The 24,020-nt window shown below is 46.9% G+C and overlaps 1 protein-coding gene across 2 annotated transcripts in view; it reads left to right on the top strand.

The window, feature by feature from the left end:
- LOC144752168 (uncharacterized) overlaps positions 1-15,683 on the top strand; it is a 273,397-nt gene extending 257,714 nt beyond the window's left edge. For both annotated transcript variants that reach the window (XM_078640097.1, XM_078640096.1), the window contains exon 16: positions 13,067-15,683. In XM_078640097.1, the coding sequence (XP_078496223.1) occupies positions 13,067-13,196 (130 nt within the window). In that variant the 3' untranslated portion in view covers positions 13,197-15,683. The remainder of the gene's footprint in view (positions 1-13,066) is intronic.
- The last annotated feature ends 8,337 nt before the right edge of the window (positions 15,684-24,020 follow it).

Raw genomic sequence — 24,020 nt, 5'->3', positions numbered from 1 at the left:
ATCAATACCTAGGGGGTACCATAAACACCAATGCAGCTCTAGTTTATCCCAGTCCAGCCAGGATACAAAGCATTCAAGCCTTAGTCACATGGTTTCAAAACCAACACTCTCTCCCAGCCAGAGTATTCATGCAATTAATAGGCATGATGGCATCTTGCATTTTTATTGTACCCTATGCAAGACTGCAAATGTGCCCATTGCAGGAATGTCTAGCACATCAGTGGAATCAGGCACAAGGACAACTAACAGACCTGGTGTTGGTGGACAGCCGCACACATCGCTCTCTGCAGTGGTGGAACACCAAAAACGTGTCCAGAGGGCGGCCGTTCCTCAAGCCTGTTACACAAATAGTACTGACAACAGACGCATCCCTCACAGGATGGGGAGCACATCTGCTACACCACACATTTCAGGAAGATGGACCGCTCAACGAAAGGTGCTTCACATCAATCATCTAGAGTTGCTGGCGATTTTCCTGGCACTGAAGTCCTTCCAAGTGCACATACAGAACAAAGCTGTCTTAATCCGGACGGACAACATGACAGCCATGTACTGCATACAAAAACAAGGAGGCACACATTCCCTGCAACTGTCCCAGCTCGCACAAAACATTTGGAGATGGGCCATTCCACAAAAGATATATCTGCTTGCAGAACACCTTCCAGGAGTTCTCAATCAGATAGCGATCTGTTAAGTCGACAGACACAACAGATTCACGAATGGGAACTACATCTGCAAGTTCTTCAACCATTCTTTCACACGTGGGGTCATCCAGACATAGACCTGTTTGCCACACATGAAAACGCAAAATGCCCAACCTTTGCCGCCAGGTTTCCACATCCGTTGTCCAAGGGCACTGATATATGGATGAACTGGTCAGGCAGATTTGCGTACGCTTTTCCGCCAACCCCACTAATACCACTAGTGGTACGCAAGCTCAGGCAACAGTCTCTCAAAATAATCCTGGTAGCTCCTACATGGGCGCGCCAATCGTGGTTCACCACACTGCTAGAACTCTCTCTAGTTCCACACCAAAAATTGTCTCTGACACCATCCATGCTAACGCAGAACCATGGAGACATCAGGCATCCAGATCCAGGTCAACTGAATCTGGCGATCTGGCTCCTGAAGTCTTAGAGTTTGGTTACCTTAACCTGCCACCAGACTGTATGAATATCATTAAAGAAGGAAGAAGACCTACTACTACAGCTTGCTATGCTGCTAAATGGAAAAGATTTACCATTTACTGCAATATTAATCAAATTGATCCATTAGATGCCTCCATCCAAAATATTATCTGTTACCTTCTCTATTTACAAAGATGTAATCTGGCATATTCATCTATACGTTTTACATCTTGCAGCCATTGCCACATATCTACAAAACAGACATATGTCATTGTTTAGAGTACCAGCAATAACATATTTTATGGAAGGATTAAATAGAATTATTCCTCCTAAGTTACCACCCTCTCCAGTGTGGAACCTAAACACTGTTCTTACCAGGCTCATGGGACCCCCTTTTGAACCATGACAAAAATGTGAACTACAATTTCTTACATGGAATACAGCTGTCCTCGCTGCTATTACCTCTCTTAGAAGAGTTAGTGAGATTCAAGCTTTCACTATACAAGAACCAGTCTTACAATTACACTGTAACAAGGTGGTTCTAAGAACTAATCCTAAATTCCTTCCTAAAGTAATTACTCCTTTTCATCTAAACCTATCTGTAGAGTTACCAATGTTTTTTCAAAACCCAGACTCTGTAGCAGAGAGAGCTTTACACACACTAGATGTCAAAAGAGCTCTACTCTATTACATCGATAGGACCAAGTCCTTTCGCAAAACAAAGCAACTATTTGCAGCTTTCTCTCCACCACTTAAAGGCAACCCCATTTCTAAATCAGGAATTACAAGGTGGATTGTTAAATGTATACAAATATGCTATCACAAAGCAAAATGCACATTAACAGTTCCTCCTAGAGCGCACTTCACACGCAAACTAGGTGCCTACATGGCTTTCCTAGGGAACATTCCCCTAGAAGACATCGGCAAGGCAGCAACATGGTCTACAACACACACCTTCACTAAATACTATTGTGTTGATGTGCAAGTCAAGCAGCAAGCTGCAGTAGGCCAAGCTGTCCTTAAAACTCTCTTTCAAACTACTGCAACAGACACAGGTGACCACCGCTAGGGGAGACACTGCTGCACATTCGATGCAAAGTGTAGAATCTGTAGCTCATATGCCTCAAACGGAAAATGCTACTTACCAGTATGCATCCGTTCTTGGCATGTAAAGCTGCAGATTTCTACACGCCCTCCCGCCTCCCCGGGACCTGTATCTGTTCCAGTTTTATCTTAATTAGATATACACGCATGGACATCCTTTCTTTCTTTCTACTGACTCCATCATTTCCCATCATGGCGAAAAACAATCTAAGGATGGAGCTGATGCCCATGCGCACTATCGTCCAAGGGAGGAGTCACCTATTGCGTGACTACAAAGACTTCTTCCAAGACGACAACACCATGCAATCATACGAGCCCAACACCAGGTGGCGATCCAATGCAAAGTGTAGAAATCTGCAGCTCTACATGCCAAGAACAGATACATACTGGTAAGTAGCATTTTCCTTCCGCACAGCATTGCATTCGGTGCACACATAAAGGAACAGACCTAACATCAACATATATGATTTGAATGAGATCATCATTGACAGTCTCCCATGACCAATTGCCTTATGAAGCATCTGAGTCCCCTAATCTACGGAGATAGGTCAACCGGCGGCGTTAATAATTCCGCAAGCATTCCCGCCCAGGCCCTCATATGATCGCCTAACCTTTTATCCCTGCAGGTCTTTTTCATGTGCCACCCCTCAGCCATTATCCATTCAGCCATATCGCTCAGCCAATCTTCGGGTGAAGAGACAACCACCCAATCACAATCCTGCGTTTAGCCAGCAGTAACCCCAGAACAAGGAACTTCCTACTAAGCTTTTTTTTTCTTGCGGAACAGAATGAGTCCCAGCAAGCATTGGGCCACCCCCCTAGGGATCTCCCACCCTGTAACCGAGTTGAGCCTCATTAGAATGGTCTGCCAGAACCCATCTATGCCGGCGCAGTTCCATAACATATGAAAGGAAGTCTGCTGACTGTCCTCCGCATCTAGGGCACTCTGCTGAACGCTCTGGGTTCATACTTTGCGGCCTACTAGGAGCCAGGTACCCACGATGGACCAGATTGTATTGGAAAAGCTTAAACCGTGCGTTAGTGGAAGTGGTTTTGATCCCCTTGTGAATTTTTTCCTAATCTCTCTCAGTAAGAGGCATCTCAAGATGTGCCTCCCATTTACCCTCTACCGACAGTGTGTTCTTGGGGGCATCCTCCCATAGGGCCCTATAGATGTGAGGAATCAACCTCCCGGAAGAGATACAAACACCTTGGGAGGATCACCATTTTGACTAGGGCGATTTAACCCATCAAGGACAATCTAATGGTGTTCCAGAATTTAATGTTGCCTTTTAATCCATCCACTATTCTGCCCATATTTGACTCCTTGAAGTCTTGTGCTCAATGTGTAACATGATGTCCAAATACCTGACTCTCTTGGTCTCCCATTGGAGACAGGTCTGCCTCAGACCGTCCCACTAGTGTCCCCAAGGAAAATAGCCTGGATTTGGAGCGATTGACACTCAATCCAGTATGATCGCCAAATTGTGCCAGGACCTCCAACATGATGGGGACCGAGTGACTAGGTCTCCAGAGATATACCAATGCATCGTCTGCATAAATGAACAACACGTATGTGTTGTCCTCTATCTGTATTCCCCACCCATGTAGCATCGCCCTATGGTGGCAAGCGAGAAGCTCCATGGCCACCGCGAAAAGCAGTGGTGATAGGGGGCATCCCTGGTGGGTCTCCCGACTCGGCGCGAAGCTCCGAGATACTGTCCTATCTACTCGCACTCTGGCCGAAGGTCCTCTGTATAATAGTTGCACCGATTTAATATAGTGGTCTCTGATGCATACTTTAGGTAGTACTTCCCAAAGAAATTCCCACGATAATGAATCGAAAGCTTGTTCTATGTCTAACAACGCTAGAGCATACTGCTCCTCATATAAAGTGGGGGAATGTAGCACCTTTGACAGCTGTCTCAAATTGCACAGAGTATTCCTGTTCAGGATAAACCCACATTGGTTTTCTACTATTAATTAAAGCAAAAAAGTAAATAATCTCGTGGCCAGCACTTTGCTTAAGATTTTCAAGTCCATGTTTAGCTTTGATAACTGGCGGTAAGAGGCTGCCAGCCAGTCTCTATCGGGCTTTGGCAGCATCACTACAATTGCCTGTCTCATAGACTCTTGGAGCAACCCTCTATCATAAGCCTCGTGGTAGACCTCTAACAATCATTCAGCTAGGTTTCCTTGTTGGGTAGAGTAAAACTCGGCCAGCAGTCCGTCCTCACCTGGGCTTTTGCAGTCTTTAGAGCTTTATAGCCGCCAATATCTCGTGTTTTGTTATGGAGGCATCAAGAATCTTCCTGTCATTTTCAGATAACTGTCATTTGTATCGCCCCTAGATATGACTGTATTTCTTCAGAGCTCATGAGTGCTGGGGCCCAGGATACATCCTATAGGTGTTCAGTGAACAACTCCACTATTGCTTGTTGTGAGGGCACTAATCCATCCTGCTTATTCCCGAGCCCCGATATGGTTGACTCCTGTTCTCACCTCGAATAAGTGTAGCAAGCATACCGCTATGCAGCCACTTCCTATAGTTGGATCGCTTAAACTTATCTAGCCTGCCCCACGTATCTAACTGTTTCACCTTACATTCCTTCCTGGCCTGTAAACCGAGGGGTTTCTCAATCAGCTCCTTCTACAGATCTCATAATCGCTTCTCTAATTTATCGAGTATATTGCTGTTTGACCCCATATGTTGTTTTCAAGCACTTCCCCACAAAAGCACCTTCATTGCAAACCAATCCATTGCTCTGGAGGTGGCGCTGCCCCAGTTTTCCCTAAAGTAACCATCTAGCATTCTGGTCACCTCATGCACAAATACCTGGTCCGACATTGCTTCCGCACTCATTCTCCATGGGGAACCTTTTGGTACCTGCACTTGCATGTGGAAAGTGACCAGTAGGGGGGAGTGATCTGAGATACATCGTGCTAAGTATGTAATGCTATCCATCCATTGCAGCACTGCATCTGATATCAAACCATAGTCAATCCGACTATATGTACACGTAGCAGGCACATAGCACGAATACAATCTACTCTGAGGGTGGCATAGTCTCTAAACATCATGCAGCCCCAAAACCTTTTTCAATTCCTGCCATGCACCTGTCATTGCGGGCTTGGTGGCCATCCTATGGGGATGGCGATCCATCTCTCCGTTTAGAACACAGTTTAAATCCCTGGACAGGATCACTGCCGGCCACGCATGCGCTAGAACAACTCTCTGAATGTTACTAAAGAAGGCTGGATTATCATTAGTCGGGGTGTACACGTTCACCAAACACACTTCACTGCAAAAGGAACCCTGGGAGCCACCCATATCGGTGCCTCCCTGACATAGCTAGAGTATGTGGTCCCAAAGATCTGCCCACGCCATTGTGGGCAGACAAGCACGGACCCAATGAAAGAGTGTCATGCAAAAAGGCCACTGCTAAGCCATATCTTTATAGATAGGAATGCACTCTCTGTCTTTTGACAAATTGACCCAGTCCCCTGACGTTCCAGGTCCTACATTTCAGTCAGAGGCTATCTGTATTGTTTGTGAGCAATGGCTAACCTTCAAAATTACTTCCAGCCACCCCTTTCTGTACCCCTTCCGCCCACCTTGCAAGCCATGGTATCTCTGCCGGCCATTCAATCTGAGCCATAACTTCCCCAACAAAACAAATACAAACCCCCAATCTTGAGAAACTACCCCCGCCCTCGGGCAGTGTGTCCAACCTGGAGAGCCCCCATCCCCCCAACATGACCCTCTTGCAGGACACACCACCCCATCCCTTCCCCTGAGGAGGCAACAGCCTCCTCACAGTCCTTCGCATAACCTTCGGAAGAGGTGAGAGCCAATTTCACCAGGGCCAGAGCTGCTACCACTGCGCTGGCATGCAGAGTACCTGTACTTGAAATTTATAAAGTACTGACATGGGTATTAGTACTCCAGTTCACTAAGCAGTACTGCCTCGACAGCCGAGGCTGGCAGGAAGGACACTTTGCCCATTCAGTCCTGCAGGACTTTTTGTTTTGAGCCATTCCACAGACCCAAGTACTGTTTTGGGGGGCTCCTCGCCGCGGCCTAAAGGTCGCGAATCTGCATTCCGATATATGCATCAGAAGAACAAGTTACTTAAATTCTCTTTATGATGGGTACTCCAACTGCAACTCCGCACTGCCCTCCCTCCTCCCCAATCTGTGGAGTGGTCTTTTTTATAATCTTAAAAGGTCCCAATCTAAAAATCTATGCACTGTTGATCACTACGTCCAAGGACACAGACTGAATAGTGAAAGAAATTGAAATCTGCATGCAGGAGTGGCGCTTATATGCAGCCACATGATGCCACCTACTGGCATGCAGGAGCAGTCCTGTTGGATCTGGATCCAGTCTGGTGCCTTAAGATATTCTAAAGGCGAGGAATCTGGTTTAGGTAGAGTATCCACCAAAACGTAAGTAATTTTTTTATTCGACCCATTCTCCTCATGCTTTTATACCCTGACACGCAATGCTGGCTCTTACATACTGCTGCCTTTTGCTCATGTGCAGTGGTGAATTTCCTGCACGGTTCCCTATACTAACTTGCAGTGACGGCTGCTACATCCTCCCTCCAGCAATACTACGCCTTTTTTGCTGCCGGGGACGGAATTTAAACATGAGATTTTCTTCCCCTTTCAGTTATCACTTGTGATAACTCAATGTTCATTTAGTATAAATTTCCCATCATTGTGTGTAATCTTCCTGGAATTTCAGGGGGAAATATGAAATTTTGCACACCCTAAAATACACCTATATCTTGTCCTAGAAAACGTAGGTTAATTTTCAGGCGAAGTTCAAAGTCTACATGGGAGAGGGACGTGCAGAGTCAAGTGGAAGAGCCCTCATTACAAGGGATCAAGGCAAGGAAGTGTTGTGTGATGCCATTTCCAGTGACTGGGAAAAGGAAGGCTGGATGAGTCGGCATTGCTGGAAAGCAGGGAATAAGCACTAGCACAATGCCTACTCTCTACAGCTGGTTTGCACCGGCACTAGTTTTTGTGAATTGAGATTTATTTATCATCATCTGACTTTGATCCAGAGTAATGATGAAGACAACATAAAATGGAGAACACAGTAGGAAGAAAAGGATGGATAGGAAAACAGTGACAATGGAAACGCACATGGATTTAAAATAACTTGAAAACCTCGAGATAAAGAGGAAGAAAGTGTATGATGTGGAAAGGAAAACACTCAAAGTGAAATCCAGACCATGGGGCCTTACTGCACTGCAACTCTGGCAACCAGCAGATATGAATCTGATAGAGACTACTAGCCGCAGATTCCTTAACGTAGAATTATCCCCAGGCGTAAGACTAGATCCGGAATATTTTCTTTGCCACAGCATCTCTGCGTGCTGGGGTGCGGCACCACGTGACTCCGCCCTGACGTCGTCTGCGGGCGTGATGTCAGCAAGGTCACATAAGCCCCATCCCAGCACGCCGTCGTCAGTTTTTCTCTTTTCCGCGTGCAACGCGGATCTGGATCATGTCCTGGCCTGTTTTCAGGCTTTCTCTTTCACGCTTTTGCATTGTGGAACAGTGTGCCAATGCCTTCGGGCTTCAAGACGTGTACCTCTTGTGCACGTCCCATCTTGGCGATGGACCCTCACCCGATTTGCATGAGGTACTTGGGCGAGCTCCATGACTCGATGTATTGCGAGGCCTGTCAGCACCTTAAACCGAAGTCACGGCGGGAGCGCCAAATGAAATTGCTGTCGGCCCGCTTGTCCAAGTCGGTGTCGTCCCAGCGTCCATCCCCTACCTCGGAAGTATCGTGCCTCGCCACGGCCCCAAGGGCGTTGCTTGCTGATTGGCAGGTCCTTCAGCTTATCTCTGAGGCACTGTCCTCCTTCAGCGAAGGGCGCAGGTTTCCCTCGGGACGTGCTCCCCCGCCTGTCGCCATCCTACCCACCGTTTCCTGGCGTCGGGGTGACTAGGGCCCAAATGACAGCCTACGCTGCGGCTCTGCAGGCTTCTTTGGCCCCTCCTCCACCTCCTGGGATGTCTGCGGATCCCTTGCCCCACGTGGGGCCTTCTGCAGAGTCGCCGGCGGCTTCGGCCCCGGCACCGAAGGTTTCGGCTTCAGGTCGTAGGAGGGTGGAGTCGTCTAGGTGTAGTCCTTCGGGGCTCCACCTCTTCGACGCCTGGCGTCCCTGCCTCGCCACAAATCCCTATGGGGCTCTCCGTGGCATCGCAGGAGATCGCCGTGACTCTGGGCTTGCCCCCAAGTCCCCCTCGGCCCTCTAAGCAGGTGGCTGCTTCGCCAGAGGCCGAGCCGGCACCGTTTTGGCACCAGCGACTTTCCTCGCGGAGTCGTGTGTGTAGGACAGGACCTGGAGTGCTTTCCCGAGTCCCTCTCGGTCCTCAACGTGGGCAGCTGCTCTATCTGAGGCCGAGCCGGCACCTTTTCGGCGCTGCTCTTTAGCCGTACTGGTTCTGACCCCACCCTATTCTCCTGTGGAGCACGTGGTGGCAGAGGTCGATTCGGGGCCGCAAATGCCCACTCCGGCGCCGATCGACGTCGAGCCGGCACCTGTGGCGGACTCCACGGCGCTGTGCCGGCGTTGGGTCCTTGATTCGTCTCCTGAGGTTCCCTCCTCTCCCGAGGTTTGTCATTTACTGGTCTCTTCCTCCCTGGAGACAGGGTGCCGCACTGTTGGCTTTTCACCAGCATCTTCCAGAGAGGGCTCCTCGCCGCGGCCTAAATCATCGAACCCGGTTTTCCGCAGATCGCGGCTGTCTCTTCCACTGGCTTCTCCAACTGCCCCAGGGGCCCCTCAGGTCCCCCACCATTCCGGGTCTGGTCGCTTCCCCTTATAGCTTGACTTGGGGACGGACGGCTCAGTTTGCAGCCGTCGCCCATGGAGGAATTGCGTTCTCCCCCGCGGCACCCTACAGAGGCCAGTGTTGCCTTTGTTCAGACTATTTCCACGGCCGCTGACATTTTGCGGATGGGTGATCCTGTCACCACTTTTCCTACAGATAACCTCTAGGAAGTTCTTCACTAGGGCTGTGGTGGACAGGTGCCGTTCCTTCCTTTTGAAGCGTCGCTCCACAATTCTATTCTGGGGCATTGGGGGCCTCCTGCCACGGGTGATCCGGTGCCGCAGCCGCACCTGCATCGCCACCGTCCTGCTCCGCATGACCCAGTCTGCCTTTCCTTCCACCCTTCTACTCAAGGCTCTCTTCTGCAGACGGCTTTTCCGTCCTTGCCTGTGGTGTTGTTCCCTCCATCTCGGGAGGCCCGGTGGTTGGATTCATGGGGGCGTAACGTCTTCACTTCTTCCAGTGCTGCCTTGCGGGCGCTCAACACTGTGTGTGTTTGCTAGGGCTATTTCCAGCCTGTGGGATTCTGTGAGTCCCTTCTTTCTCATGTCTACCATGAGGGTGCCCGTGCTGATCTGTGGCACCATGTGTTGGATGGTAGGGAGCTGGCCGCGTTTATTCTCCGTGCGACCTTGGATGTTGCTGATGCTCTTGGCCGTGCTATGGCCACTTCAGCGGCTCTCTGTCGCCATACTTGGCTGTGGGATGCTGTTATTCCTGAAAATATTAGGGAGCGTCTGGTTGACCTGCACTTCGATGAGGTCCTTCTATTTAACACTCATGCGGACTCCGCCATTCAGCGTCTCCTTGCAGGGCTCCGTCCTCCTCCCCCTCCGTAGGCTGGCTTGTTGATCCTCCGGGGCTTGATGGGAGGTGTTATCCCACCTGCTCCTGGAATCTCTTGTTTGGAGTGACCCATTACACTTCTTTGTGGTTTGCTGTGCCTTAAGGGTCCCTTGGTTGGCCCCTCTCTTCTGTTGGCTGCTGGTTCAGCTCTTTGGCAAGTGTGTACATTGTTAAGCCGCATGTGGTTCCTACCGCAGGTCTTATGTTCCTGTTCTAGATGCAGGATTTTTTTTTCTCCCGAAGAGTGGTTCCCATGTTTTTCTTAGGGACGTGTCATACCCTAAGTGGGGTACTTGTAGCTATTATATAGCTCTGTCCTATGCTGGGAGGGCGTGGACTTCCCTTGCGGGTGCCCCGCCTTTCCTGGCGTCACTGTATTCCACTGGTGCGGTTTCTTTTGTCTTGTCTGGGCGTAGCTTGCGCTGCTTCAGGTTCTGTCATTCTCAGTTCCGATGCATCGGTAGACCAGCTTTCGCATGCCGTCTGCGGCATTGTGCTGTGGTGTTTTCCACTCTCTTTTGTCCGGTATTTCGGCCTGGTACTCTGTCTGGTGTGCCTGGGGGGATACATTCCTGTGTTCTGGTTGACAGCTTGGCCCATCCTACATATTTCTCCTCTTCTCTTCCAGCTGGTCCCACTTCTTTTCGTGGGTTGGTTTCTGTCCGGAACAGTCTCCTTTTAGGGGTCGTTCTGGATTTCCTTGGCCCTTGTCTTCGTCTTGAACTCAGCATGGTCGGGGTGCCAGGCTTCGTGGCGCCTGCCGGCTGCGCTCGTCTGCTCATTCTGGCCCAGTAGGCGTGGCCCCTTGGGCTCCTACCTCTTGTTCTGCTGGAGCCTTGCGAGACTGTCTTTCTTCTCACGCCTGCCTTTCTTGGCTGTGGAACCGTTTCTGCATTGCCCATTGATTCAAGGCTGCGGGCGGTTCAGCTGTCCCCTTCACTGTATGTGTGTCTACCGTGGAGGGTTTTGCCTCCCTTTCTACCTCTTCTCCTTGGAGTCTTGGGGTGATTCTTTCTTCCTCGGTACTCCTCTGCGTTGTCTGACCCGCCGGGGCTTTGTGGTGGATGTCCCTGGTACCATAGCTAGGCTTGTGGTGTCCTGGCTTCCCTTTGCCTCGTCCTTGCTTCCTTCTGCTTGGTGGGGACTGGGCCGCCCTTCTTGTCCTTAATACACATCCCCTGCTGGGGCTCTGTGTTTCTTCCTACTCGGAGGCTCTCACAGGCCCTCCTCCCTTCTGGGTATGGCTAGGGTATCTATTCTACATTAAGGAATCTGCGGCTAATAGTCTCTATCAGATGTACGTGTTACTTACCTTCGGTAACGATGTATCTGGTAGAGCCGATTCTAGCCGCAGATTCCTTCACTACTCACCCTTCCTCCCTGTTCTACAAGGGCCCTTAGCTTGGCCGTCTGCACTCGCCTGCCTCTGGGTGGTTTTGTCTTCTGCGAGTGCCTTCTCTCATTTCCTCCCTAGTGGGATGCTTTGATTTGTTTGTTGATCCACTCCTTCCTTTCTGGTGACTGGTTGGTGCTTTTATGGGTACTTCTGCGTCCCTGCACCCTGGTCTTCCAGTGTGGGGCCTACTCGTATGTATGTATGTATGTATACTTGTAAAGCGCACTGTTACCTCGTTACGTGGTGTCCTGGCGCTGTATACCGCTGGGGAACCCGTCCTGGCTTTCCCTGTGAGAGGGCACCCCAAGGTGAAGCCAGGCATCCCCGGCGTTGCTGGGGCCGTTGTGGAGATTAAGCAAGCTATTGCCCAGAGTTGCAGAGTGGGACCCATGGTTAGCATAGGCACCTGAACGAGAATTATCGAGTCCGCGGACATTGACCCAAGACCCTGCCGCGTCGGGAATTGAACCCTGGTCCCGGGCCGACCTCTGCTTCAGGGTCTGCCGTTTCTAACCGGTGAGCCACACTTCTCCGTGCCCTTCTTCCTTTTCATTGTTTGGACTTCTGACTCCCCTGTAGTCCTCGGAGTTGGGGTCTCTTGGCTGTGCCTTGGCTCTTTACAGGAGATGCCTCTCCTTGATGGTGTGGTCTGGGGGTAAATTGTTGTTACTTTTCTGTTCTGGCCTTGGTGTCCTTCACTGTTCTGGACTGTGGTTGCGGACCTCTTCGTCTGCTGCGACATTCTTCACATGCTTTCTGCCCCCAGGGAAGCTGTCGTATTAGCTTGCAGGGTTGCTTCGCAGTAGCTGTGCTCTGCTCTTTCCTTCTATGCCTTTTGATGCCATAGTGTTTGGCACTCCTCCGGATGGTGCTGTTCATCACCATTCGTTCCTTCCCTTTCTGTTTAGCTGATTTTTTCGCACACTGTTCCCATATTCTCACTGTTTTTGTTTGTGATGGCTCCGCGTTGTGGCGCAGAAAAGTTCTCTGAAGAAAACTGACGTTGGCGCGCCGAGTTGGGGCTTATGTGTACTTGCTGACGTCACGCCCGCGGACGACGTCAGGGCGGATTCACGTGGTGCCACCCCCCGGCGCGCAGAGATGATGTGACAAAGAAAATTTTCCGGATCTAGTCTTACGCCTGGGGATAATTCTACGTTAAGGAATCTGCGGCTTGAATCGTCTCTACCAGATACATCGTTACCGAAGGTAAGTAACTCGTACAACAGGTCCTTGAGAAAAGAAATTTAACCCTGCATTTTTATTTTTATTTTACAAATTGGGCTCTGCAGTGGAATCTCTAAAAATCATACTGGGTGAGACAAAACAATATATAAATAAAACTCAAGTAAAGGGTAATGATAATTGCCTTTGCACAATATGTTATTTCTGAATAGATGACCCAAAACGGTGACACATCCTTAAAGATTGTAATAATCAACAAAGTAGTAATTTGTGCAGAAATTAAACATATGCGAAGTCATACGCAGTAGGTGTGTTGCTGAGACTTCTCAGAATTGAATGTACCACATCATGGGAGTTAATAAAAAAACTCCTCAATTGCCAGCATATTCTTCAGAGATTTGGAGACTGTCTTGCGTAGTCTGAATAGATGGAATTAACCCAATAGAGTGATTTAGCTGCTGATAACCTACATATTAACAACAGTATGTGTTTTTACATCTGTGGTGTTTCTGCTCTGTATCTCACTTAAATTTGTTTCCTCCTCCAGTAAAACGCATGAAACTGAAGAAGGTGAAACCCCCCGGCGTCACAAGCACAAAAAGAACAAACGCAACAAGGAAGAAAAGGTTGAGAGTGATGGCAGCCCTCTTAGAGATGAGCGTGTTTTCAAAGAGTGACGCTTGGCGGGCATACCCAAAGGAGCAAGCGTTCTCATGAGACGAGCACGTGTTGCAGTTTCTGAATCTGGCAGAAACCATGTCGCACAGCAGGATTCTCGGTGTCACTCTAAAGACCACCAGGACCCCTCCAGAGATCTCTGCATTTGATAGGTCGTACTGAAATAGTGCACGGCCAGCTGTTAAGCCAAAAGTTTTACTATGTCGGATCCTATGGTTTCTGATCCAAACAGGGTCTTGGCTGACACTGGTTGACTATGTGGTTCCTAACTTGTGGCGTTTGCAAGCGCTCAAATGATTAGTGTTTTGTGGCCACCTTTGGATGATGGTTTACAGTTTCTCCATGATATTTAATGATTTTCTCTGTGGAAACCAAACTGATGAGTTGAAGAGCACCAATATTTGATGAATAGGCTTGCATTCATTCTCCCTTTCTGACAAAAGGTTGATCTGCATTTTTGGGTCCTTTTCTAAAATGCTAGTTAGATCACTGCCCTCAAGTTTCCACCCGAACACAGTTCATAAATGGGCTCATTTATTAAGTAGCTTGGTGTACACATATGTAGAAAAGTGCTACCCTGTGAGTCTTATTAATTTATCTTTCATAGATTTTATCTACATGCTGTTGTAGTCAGATGCTTTACGGTCACTTACTGCAGCAGGTAATATAGCTTCGCCATCACTTCTGAGAAGCTTGCTCATTTTGGTAGCGGGTGCTTTGCAGATTTCTCCTTTTATGCCAGGATCATGAGCAAGCCAGGATAGGGAAAGACCCAAGCAAAGGGAATCAACGCCTGCAGAGGTCAACAAAGAGACGTAAACTTGCTGCATAAGAAAAGCACATGTGAATCATTCACAAACCTAGTATGATTCCACACTAGACCATCTTCCCAATATTTACGTTTTTTTGTTGTGAGATGGAATCCAAACCAGGTAATGTTTTTGCTCTACATTCTGACCTTGGTGTGTGAGAGAGTACCGACTGGGACAATGAAAAATAACAATTTTGAATTGTTTTAAAAGAAAAATACCTTAATATATAACTACATTATTTAAATTCAGACAACTAGACCTATGATTAGTTCTGTTCTATATGCAAATGCACCTTATACAGAAATGTAAGGCTTTTGTAAATAGACAATTATGTATTTTACAAGTAAACAGGTGAGACTGCATGAGTGGTTTGATTGTAGTATGTTTGTGACGGTGATGGTGAACGATAATGAACTGGTATGTTGTACCATGCACACTCGGTCAGCGACGTACTGTTGTGTTGGAACACGTGTGCGTAGCTATAGAACGTAATCCCTCTATTTCAAGCCGCCATCTAGTGTGAAGGAGGGCCGAGTCCCCTGCTGCATGGTAGACGTTACTGGTCAAACTGATTGCATTTAAATGTTTGTTTGCAGCCTAGGGGTCTTTTGTGGACCATTTGTATGAGTTAAAATAGGTTCCCGTGTAAAGGAGCATGTATGTATGTATGTAAGGATCATCTCAGGATATTGCTTAATACCCTTATGTCTTGCATAATTCTTTTGTAACCTGCGCAGTTAATTTCCTTTGCTGTTCAAACTGTATATGTCGTATTGTTTTGTAATTGAGAAAGACTTGTACAATACAATGCAAACAAATACAATGTGTGACATAACTAGACACAAAAAGTACTGTTTTACATATATGCAAGATAGGGCATCATGGGTGGATGCATGTTCACATTTGGTGTCTAGAGGGGTAGGAGTGGTCTGGTAATATCCTCTTTTGTCCAAGAAGATGCATTCTGTTTTTCAGAGCATAGGTATATCCCTGGAATAATGAGTAATTTGCCTCAATTATTCTACATATTCATGAAATATAAGACATTTCTGAAGAGGCTCTGATCTCGTCAGAGTTGAATACACCACGGGTCACCGCGTCAGCTGAGGTGCCACTGGTGAAATAAGTTGGAGATCTTGGAATAAATCTGTAAAATCCAAAGGACCCAGGTATTGCACCGACAAATAGATCTGGAAGCAAAAATACAATGATTCTTTTCAAGGATTCCATTTGCACTGAGTATAAACAAAAAAAAAATGAATCTTTAAGACCCTTGATGCGTGCCACAAACCTCATGTTCTACTGTGGCTTCTTCTAAACTTGTGTTGGTTTCATTCTCATTGCACAGTTGAATTGCAGGCATATGGGTTTTTTTTGTATGCAGTCTACACCACCGCCAAACTGCACATAGCGTCATTCATCTACCACAGTGGAGCCATGTCTTAGGAATACCCAAAGCTTAGGTGATGTAAAGTTATTCCAATGTCTCCTCCCAACATGGATGTGGAAGCCTTGCATACTCAACTAAACTTGAAACTTAGACTTGATTAAACCCCGAGCTGCTAAGGCACCAAAATATATGATTTTTCATACTATGAGGAAGCACTTGATGGTTTGATCATTTCCAAACCTTTGCGGGCGGTCAGTTCAAGGAAAATAAAGCATTTTTGTAAATATGATTGTGCAATAGTTTTACTTTCTAGATTCTAAACTTAATTGACAGGTGTAAAGTGAAACTGAGAAATGAGAATCAAGAAATTGTCAACTGCAGTCAACTCTCCATCTGTCATGGTTCATAACCTGCTTCTTTCTACTGCACTCGCCAAACAGTGGGGCGCCCTTTTAGCTTAGTTAGCCTATGGCCAAGAGCTTCATGTTGTGGGTCCAACACTGGTTTTCTCCCATGCACGCAAGGGCCCCATGGAACTTTACTAAGTCAATCACAGACCAGAATGTTTCAGGACAAGCAGAGAAAGGCTGGTGCTAATCCCACTCCACAAAAATAGGAGCAACCAACAGGTCAACCAGTATCACCACATTGGTGGGAAAATGAAAGGGGCCAGCCAATAAATTGCAAAAATCTGGTCCTCCAACCCAACCTTACATCATCATCACTCAATGACAATGGGGATTCCAGAGCGTTCCATTGTTTGATAGTGTCTGTTTGGGTTGTAAACAATTTGTGATGACATTCTGGGTAATGTTAGTGCTGCGCTATATAAATGTGGATTGATTGATTCACAGCATGTCTCCCGAAGGTACCTCAGAATTGAGTGAGTAAATAGGTACACACTTTAAGCCGAAAGGCCTTTAAGGTGTATTTTATTTATGTGTTTTTATATAGCATGTGCAAGAGCTCTGCACATCTGTACTGTTTTATTTTCTCCACAGGAATTTGCACTTATTACTTTTTTTATGTTTTTTTGCCAATTGTAATATGTTTTCGGGATTAATGACCGGGTAGACTAAAGAGTCCACACCAGGGACCTGTATTTGACGGTACAGTCCCGGGTTTGAATCCAAGCAGGTCCACTCATCCTGTCATCTTCTAAGGTTGATAACATCAGTATGTTTGAGCTGGTAAAAATAAACATCTGTGTATATGTTATGTTATATTAAAACAATTTATAAAGCGCGCAACTACTCCTAGGTGTCTCAGCGCTAGGTGCTACAGAAGGTAAGGCCTGAATGGAAAAAAAACTATTAATTGAATAGCCACGTTTTTATGTTACTTGAAAGACAATAGAGTAGGACTGGCTTTAATCTGCAAGGGGAGAAATTTCCACAGCATTTCTGTGGCAATTACGAAACTCCTGTCGCCCCAGTTGGATTTATAGGTTCTTGGGACGACAAGAAGGTTAGCTCCTCCTGAGCGCAGGGATCTAATGGGAGTGTATATTTGAAATTAATTCTTCAAAAATTCTGGTCCTATGTTGTGAATGGCATTATAGGCAATGCAATGCGCTTTGAATTGTGTTCTGCTTCTTACAAACAGCCAGTGAAGCAGTCTAACCACCTTAGAGATAGACTTAAATTTCGGAGTGCCCAACAGTAATCCTAGCAGCCGCATTCTGCACCAACCGCAGCTTACTAAGAACCATTTCCTGTCTTTAATCAATAGGCTGTTACAGTAATCCACTTTACACCTAACCAAAGCGGATATTAATTTGGCACCGATCGGGATAAACGTAAGCAGTTGCTTCACCAATTTTAGGACATAAAAGGATGAGAGACCACTGCATTAGCATGATATTTAAAAGACCGCTTATCGTCAAGGATGACACCCAGGTTCTTGGCTTTAGTGACCGGGATTGAGGGTGGTCCCAATTTGTCCAGCCACCAGCCCGCAGACCACTAAGGAGATACATTTCCATAGACCATTACTTCTGTCTTTCATGAATTTAATTTAAGGCAGTGTCTTGACATCCAGGAACTGATGGCCATCCTGGAAGCTAGCCGATACGGTGTCCCCGTTTTCATGAACGGCGAGCACTAATTGGGTGTCATCTGCATATGACGTGAGAGCTAATCCAAAAGATCTGATCACCCGTGCTAAGTCAGTGACATCAATGTTGAACGGCGTTGGACTTAGCGAGGATCCCTGCAGGACTCCTCATGGAAGTGAGAAAACTGGAGAGTTGAAACCTCCCAGGCTTACTAGCTGGGTACGTTTCAATAAAAATTGGGTCAAAAGGGATTTTGCCTTGTTCCCAATGCCTAGTGCAGAGACAAGGTTGATCAACAAGGCATGATCAACCATGTCAAATACTGCTGATAAATTCAGTGTGTCTGGAAAAGTTACCTCCTAGACCATAGATTCAAAATAATTTCATACAAGAGGAGCTATGACTTTCTCCCTTTGTCAGTGCAATTAATGTGTAAACATGAATCAAAATTCTTTCATAGTAATCCTAAGGTTTTCCGTATTTTTCTTTTCTTCTTTTCAACCACCACCTGTCTACAAATCTATGTTCGAGGCATATGAGCTGCAGATTGCACACTGTGCATAGATCACCGCCTAGTGTTGGGCCCGTATGTTTGCAGTTTGTTGTTGTCCTGAAAAATTCTTTGGAAGTCACAAGATAGGTGACTCCTCCTTTGGACCACATTGCGCATGGGCATCAGCTCTATCCCCAGATTGTTTTTTTCCTCCATCGGGCTCGGATGTGTTTTCCTGCGCTCCGGTTAGGAACTAATTTTCCTTCGGGGCGCAATCCTCACCCAGTTCGACGGTATTGTTCCGATCGCACCCCACATCGACGCGATTCTTCACCACTTCGAAGTCTTCAATTCCGGTCGTCGACGAAGGCCTTCGGGCCTACCTAGGCCTTACTTTCTGGCTCATGCAAAGGATGCCATTCAAGAAGTGTCCTCGATGTGGGTCAAAGTTTCCCCACACTGATCTACATGAGGTCTGCAACCTTTGCCTCTCACCGGAGCACGAGGCCAAAGTCTGTTCCGCTTGTGCCTCCTTCCGCTCCAAGAAGGTGATCCAGGACCGACGAGCTCGAAGAACAATGGCTCGCTCGTCGGCTTCGAACCCCGAACACATCTTCGAAGAGGGCGTCGACGTGCCAGAACACCAGCACCCCGAAGAGAGTACCAGCTCCTCAGACGCCGAAGACTATGACGTCGAGGAAGTCACTCCAGCTCAACGGGTCGTAAGTAAGATCGTCGACCCCACCCCTTCCTCGACACCCTCTTAAAAGGCATCGGGCTCACCCTCACCTTCGGGCCTGGGTGCAAACCGAGAGACTGCTTCCAGTACCCGCCTTCGAGCCCGGCAAAGAAACCCATTAAGCCTTCAGGCAGCTCGAGCCAGCCTATCCACGGTGCCGATCCTACATGACACCGAAGAAAAAGACATCTTCTTCAACCACGCCGACTGTTGCTCCGACACCTAAGCACACGGCGCCGAAGACTGGCAGCGGCTCATCGATACCGAGATCGCATTCGAAGCCAACTAAAACACCGCCTAAAGCTCAAGAACACGCTTTGGAACCGAAAAAACACCCGGAACCGAAGAAACAGGTTCTGGTAAAGGACATTTCAAAAGGGCACACTTCTAAACCGAAATCAGCTACCGACTCTGTGCCGAAAAAACCTACGGAGCCGAACATCTCGACACCGAAGAATCTGCCCTGTTCAGAGGAACTTTTCACACCTGATCCTAATCAAAAAACTCTTGTCAAGGATCCTAAGACTGGTCAATTGACTCTCCGTTCCAAAAAGAGACCACTTGATGCGACAGCACCTCCTCCTCCTCCTCCAAAGAAGAGGGACATTGCAACCTCTCCATTAAGGGTGCCTTCTCCTCCACCTCCCCATATTGTTCCTCCTCCTACACCACCTCACCATTCACCTACACCATCACCTAATCCAGACGATGATGTAGACACAGACTCTGATGACACAGATGGAGGTGCACATGACCCAGCAGAGACCAATAGTCCCCCTCAGTCACCTAATCCATGGGATGACTACAACACCCCTGATGTGCCTTATGTCCCACAAGATAACAAATACCCTTCTAGACCCTCCCCACCAGAGGACACTATAGGTTTTAACCTACTAGTCCAAAGAGCTACCCAATATTATGGGGTGGACTTACACACGGATGCGGTGGAGGAAAATTATCCACTAGACACTTTTGATAACACACAAAGGTCTACTGCCATTTGGCCAATGCTTAAGGGTGTAATCAAACATGCAGCAGAGGTTTTTAAAGCCCCCTTCAGGGCTAGGGTCCTCGATCCTCGCTTTGAGAAAAAATATAAAGCTGCCCCTACAGATCCGGTCCTTATTAAAGGTCCAGCACCATTAGACTCTTTAATAGTGTCTAATGCACGTAAACGTGCTAATTCTCAGACATCAGGTGAGGCCTCACCACCAGACAAAGAATCCAAGCTACTTAACGCCTCAGGCAAAAGAACAGTGTCACAAGCAGCTAATATCTGGCGCATCTCCAACACCCAAGCGTTGCTGGCCAGATATGACGGGGCTCATTATGATGAACTAGAGTCCATAATGCAGCATCTACCTGACAAATACAAAAATAGGGCCAATTAACTTATACAGTAAGGTAAAAATATTACTAACACTTCCATTCGCTGTGCCCTAGATGCTGCAGATACCGCCTCGGGGGCAATTAATACCAGCACCCTCCTACGTAGACATGCTTGGCTACGTATCTCAGGTTTTAAACCTGAGGTACAAAACTCCATCCTTAATCAGCCATTTGATGAGACACATTTATTTGGCCCAAATGTTGACGTGTCTTTAGAAAAGGTGAAGAAAGACAAAGATACATCAAAATCTATGGGAGCCTTGCAGCAACAAGCTCCCAGACGTTCTTTTCGTTCCTCATCATACAGAGGCAACACTAGAAGCTACTCCTCCTAAAGTCCATCCACCTCTTACAAAACCCCTAGCCAACCCTCCTTCACTAAGGGCTACCAAAGAGGGGATTATAGGGGTAACAACAACAAAGGCAGAGGCAAAACCAACAACTCCCGCTCTGCCTCTACCCCTACCCAATGACTTTCCTCCCCTTCCCCTCCTGTGGGTGTAAGACTGCAACAATTCCTTCCTGCCTGGACTAACATCACATCAGACAGGTGGGTGCGACAAATTATTCAATCAGGTTACTGTCTAGAACTAACATCTACACCCCCAAACACAACACCCAAACAGCGTCTAATGTCACAAGAACATCGAGCACTGTTAAAGCAAGAAGTAGAATCCCTGCTACAAAAAAGTGCAATAGAACCAGTTCCTCTGCACCAGCAAAACAAAGGGGTGTACTCTCTATATTTTCTGATTCCAAAAAAGGACGGCTCTCCAAGGCCTATTCAAGACCTCATACTGCTAAACATATACATACAGTCAGACCATTTTCACATGGTCACACTCCAACAAGTCCTTCCGCTTCTGTCGCAAAACGACTTCCGTGCTACATTAGATCTCAAAGACGCATACTTCCACATTCCCATTCAAAAGGCTCACAGGAAGTATCTCAGATTTGTAATAGATGGACAGCACTATCAATTCAAAGTACTCCCATTCGGAGTCACAACAGCACCAAGAGTACTCACCAAGTGCTTAGCAGTAGTGGCAGCGCATTTACGAAGACAACCCATCCATGTCTTCCCGTACCTCGACGACTGGCTCATACAACCAATGCGTGGAACACACTCCTGCCAGAATACAACTGCTTCACCACTTGGGGTTCACAATAAAACCAAGTCTCATCTACAACCATCCAAAGTACAACAATACCTCGTTGCCACAATAAACACCTCAAAAGCGCTCGCTTATCCCACTTCAGCAAGGATAGCCAGCATGCAAACTCTTCTAACAAGGTTTCAACTACAACGCTCCCTTCCAGCAAGAGTGTTCATGCAACTCATAGGGGTGATGACCTCTTGCATTTTCTTAGTGCACCATGCAAGACTTCAAATGCATCCGCTACAAGAATGCTTATCACGTCAGTGGAACCAGGCTCCACCTAGTGTTGGTAGATGGTCGGACTCATCGCTCTCTGCAGTGGTGAAACACCAAAAACCTCTCCAAGGGACGACCGTTCCTAGAGCCAGTTCCTCAGATAGTCTTGACAGCGGACGCATTGCTCTCCGGCTGGGGGGCCCACCTACTGCAACACACTATGCAAGGCAGGTGGACACCGCAACAAAAGTTACTCCACATCAATCATCTGGAGATACTAGCAATATTCCTAGCACTAAAAACTTTCCAAAAGCAAGTATCAAACAAAGCTGTGTTAGTCCGCACAGACAACAGGACAGCCATGTATTACATACAGAAGCAGGGAGGCACACACTCCCTGCAGCTATCTCAACTAGCACAGGACATACCTCAAAACATATTCCTTCTAGCCCAGCATGTTCCAGGAGTACAAAATACCATAGCGGATCTGTTAAGTCGTCAAACACAACAGACCCACGAGTGGGAACTTCATATGCAAATTCTTCAGCCATTCTTTCAGATGTGGGGACAACCTCAGATAGACCTATTTTCCACCCACGAAAATGCCAAATGCCCAAGCTTCGCCGCCAGATATCCACACCCACTGTCCAAAGGCAATGCGATATGGATGAACTGTTCAAACAGATTTGCGTACGCTTTTCCACCTCTACCACTCATGCCACTAGTAGAACGCAAACTACAGCAGCATTCTCTGACCCTCATCCTAGTTGCTCCTACGTGGGCCAGACAGCCATGGTACACCACACTGCTACAACGGTCGGTAGTACCGCACCAAAAATTACATCTGTCTCCACACCTCTTAACACAGAACCGTGGAGAGATCAGACACCCGGACCCAGCTCAGCTCAACCTTGCGATCTAGCTCCTGAAATCCTAGAATTTTGATATTTGAACCTTCCTCCAGACTGCATGAATGTCATAGAAGAAGCTAGACGTACAACCACTAGGGCATGTTATGCAGCCAAGTGGAAACGATTTGTAATATATTGTCACAACAACAATATTAATCCTGTAGATGTCTATTCTACACATCATAGGATACTCCAAAAATGCAACTTAGCCTATTAGACTACATCTTGCTGCAATAGCAGCATATCTGCAAAACAGACAGAATCTATCTATATTCAGAGTGCCTGCCATTAAAGCCTTTATGGAAGACATTAAAAGAATAATTCCTCCCAGAGTACCACCTTCACCTGTGTGGAATTTAAACATTCTCACACGGTTAATGGGACCTCCCTTCGAACCCTTACACAAATGCGAACTACAATTTTTAACGTGGAAAGTTGCGTTCCTAGTAGCTATTACCTCTCTGCGGAGAGTTAGTGAACTACAAGCACCAACTATTCAAGAACCCTTCTTGCAAATGCATCACAATAAGGTAGTTCTGCGTACTAATCCAAAATTCTTACCCAAAGTCATTTCTCCCTTCCATCTCAATCAATCTGTGGAACTGCCCGTTTTCTTCTCGCAACCACAGACAGTACCAGAAAGAGCTTTTCACACATTAGATGTCAAAAGAGCATTGCTATACTACATAGAGAGGACACAACCCGTTCGTAAGACAAAACAACTTTTTGTGTCTTTCTCACCACCACACAAAGGTAATCCCATTTCAAAGTCTGGGATAGCTAGATGGATTGTCAATTGCATATAGATTTGTTACCACAAAACATTATCTGTTCCTTCTAAAGCCCACTCTACAAGAAAAATAGGGGCTTAATGGCATTTTTAGGGAACATTCCCTTAGATGACATCTGCAGAGCAGCTACATGGTCTACACCGCACACACTCACAAAACATTATTGTGTAGATGTGCAAACCAAGCTACAAGCTAATGTGAGCCGGGCTGTTCTCAAAACATTATTCCAAACTTCTGCTACAGATAGGGGTGGTCGCCGCTAGAAGTGGGTACTGCTATACAATCTATGCACAGTGTGCAATCTGCAGCTCATATGCCTCGAACGGAAAATGCTACTTACCAGTATGCATCTGTTCTTGGCATGTAAAGCTGCAAAGTTGCACACGCCCATCCACCTCCCAGGCAACCCTTGTCTGTTCCAGTATTATCTTAATTAGATACAAATTACATGGGCATCCTTCCTTTTCTTGCAAAGCTCCATCATTTCCCTAATGGCGAAAAACAGTCTGCGCATGGGCATCGACTCCATCCCCAATGTGGTCCAAAGGAGGAGTCACCTATTTTTTGACTTCCAAAGAACTTTCCAGGACAACAACAAACTGCAAACATCCGGGCCCAACACTAGGTGGCGATCTAAGCACAGTGTGCAACTCTGCAGCTCTACATGCCAAGAACAGATGCATACTGGTAAATAGCATTTTCCTTACTGCACACGAGCCAGGTATTATGCTTCATGCATTATATTAATTAATTTTTTGCAAATTCACCCAAAATAATTTTACAGAATACAAAACTTATTTCCGTTTTTTTTTTGCAGTGGGAACAGGGACAAGTAGCGAACAGGGACAAATATTCAAGTGCATCGT

The sequence above is a fragment of the Lissotriton helveticus genome, chromosome 4_2, assembly GCF_964261635.1.
Source record: "Lissotriton helveticus chromosome 4_2, aLisHel1.1, whole genome shotgun sequence".
Lineage (NCBI taxonomy): Eukaryota > Metazoa > Chordata > Amphibia > Caudata > Salamandridae > Lissotriton > Lissotriton helveticus.
Note: the sequence above shows the minus strand (reverse complement) of the source record. Positions and strands in the feature narration are given on the sequence as shown.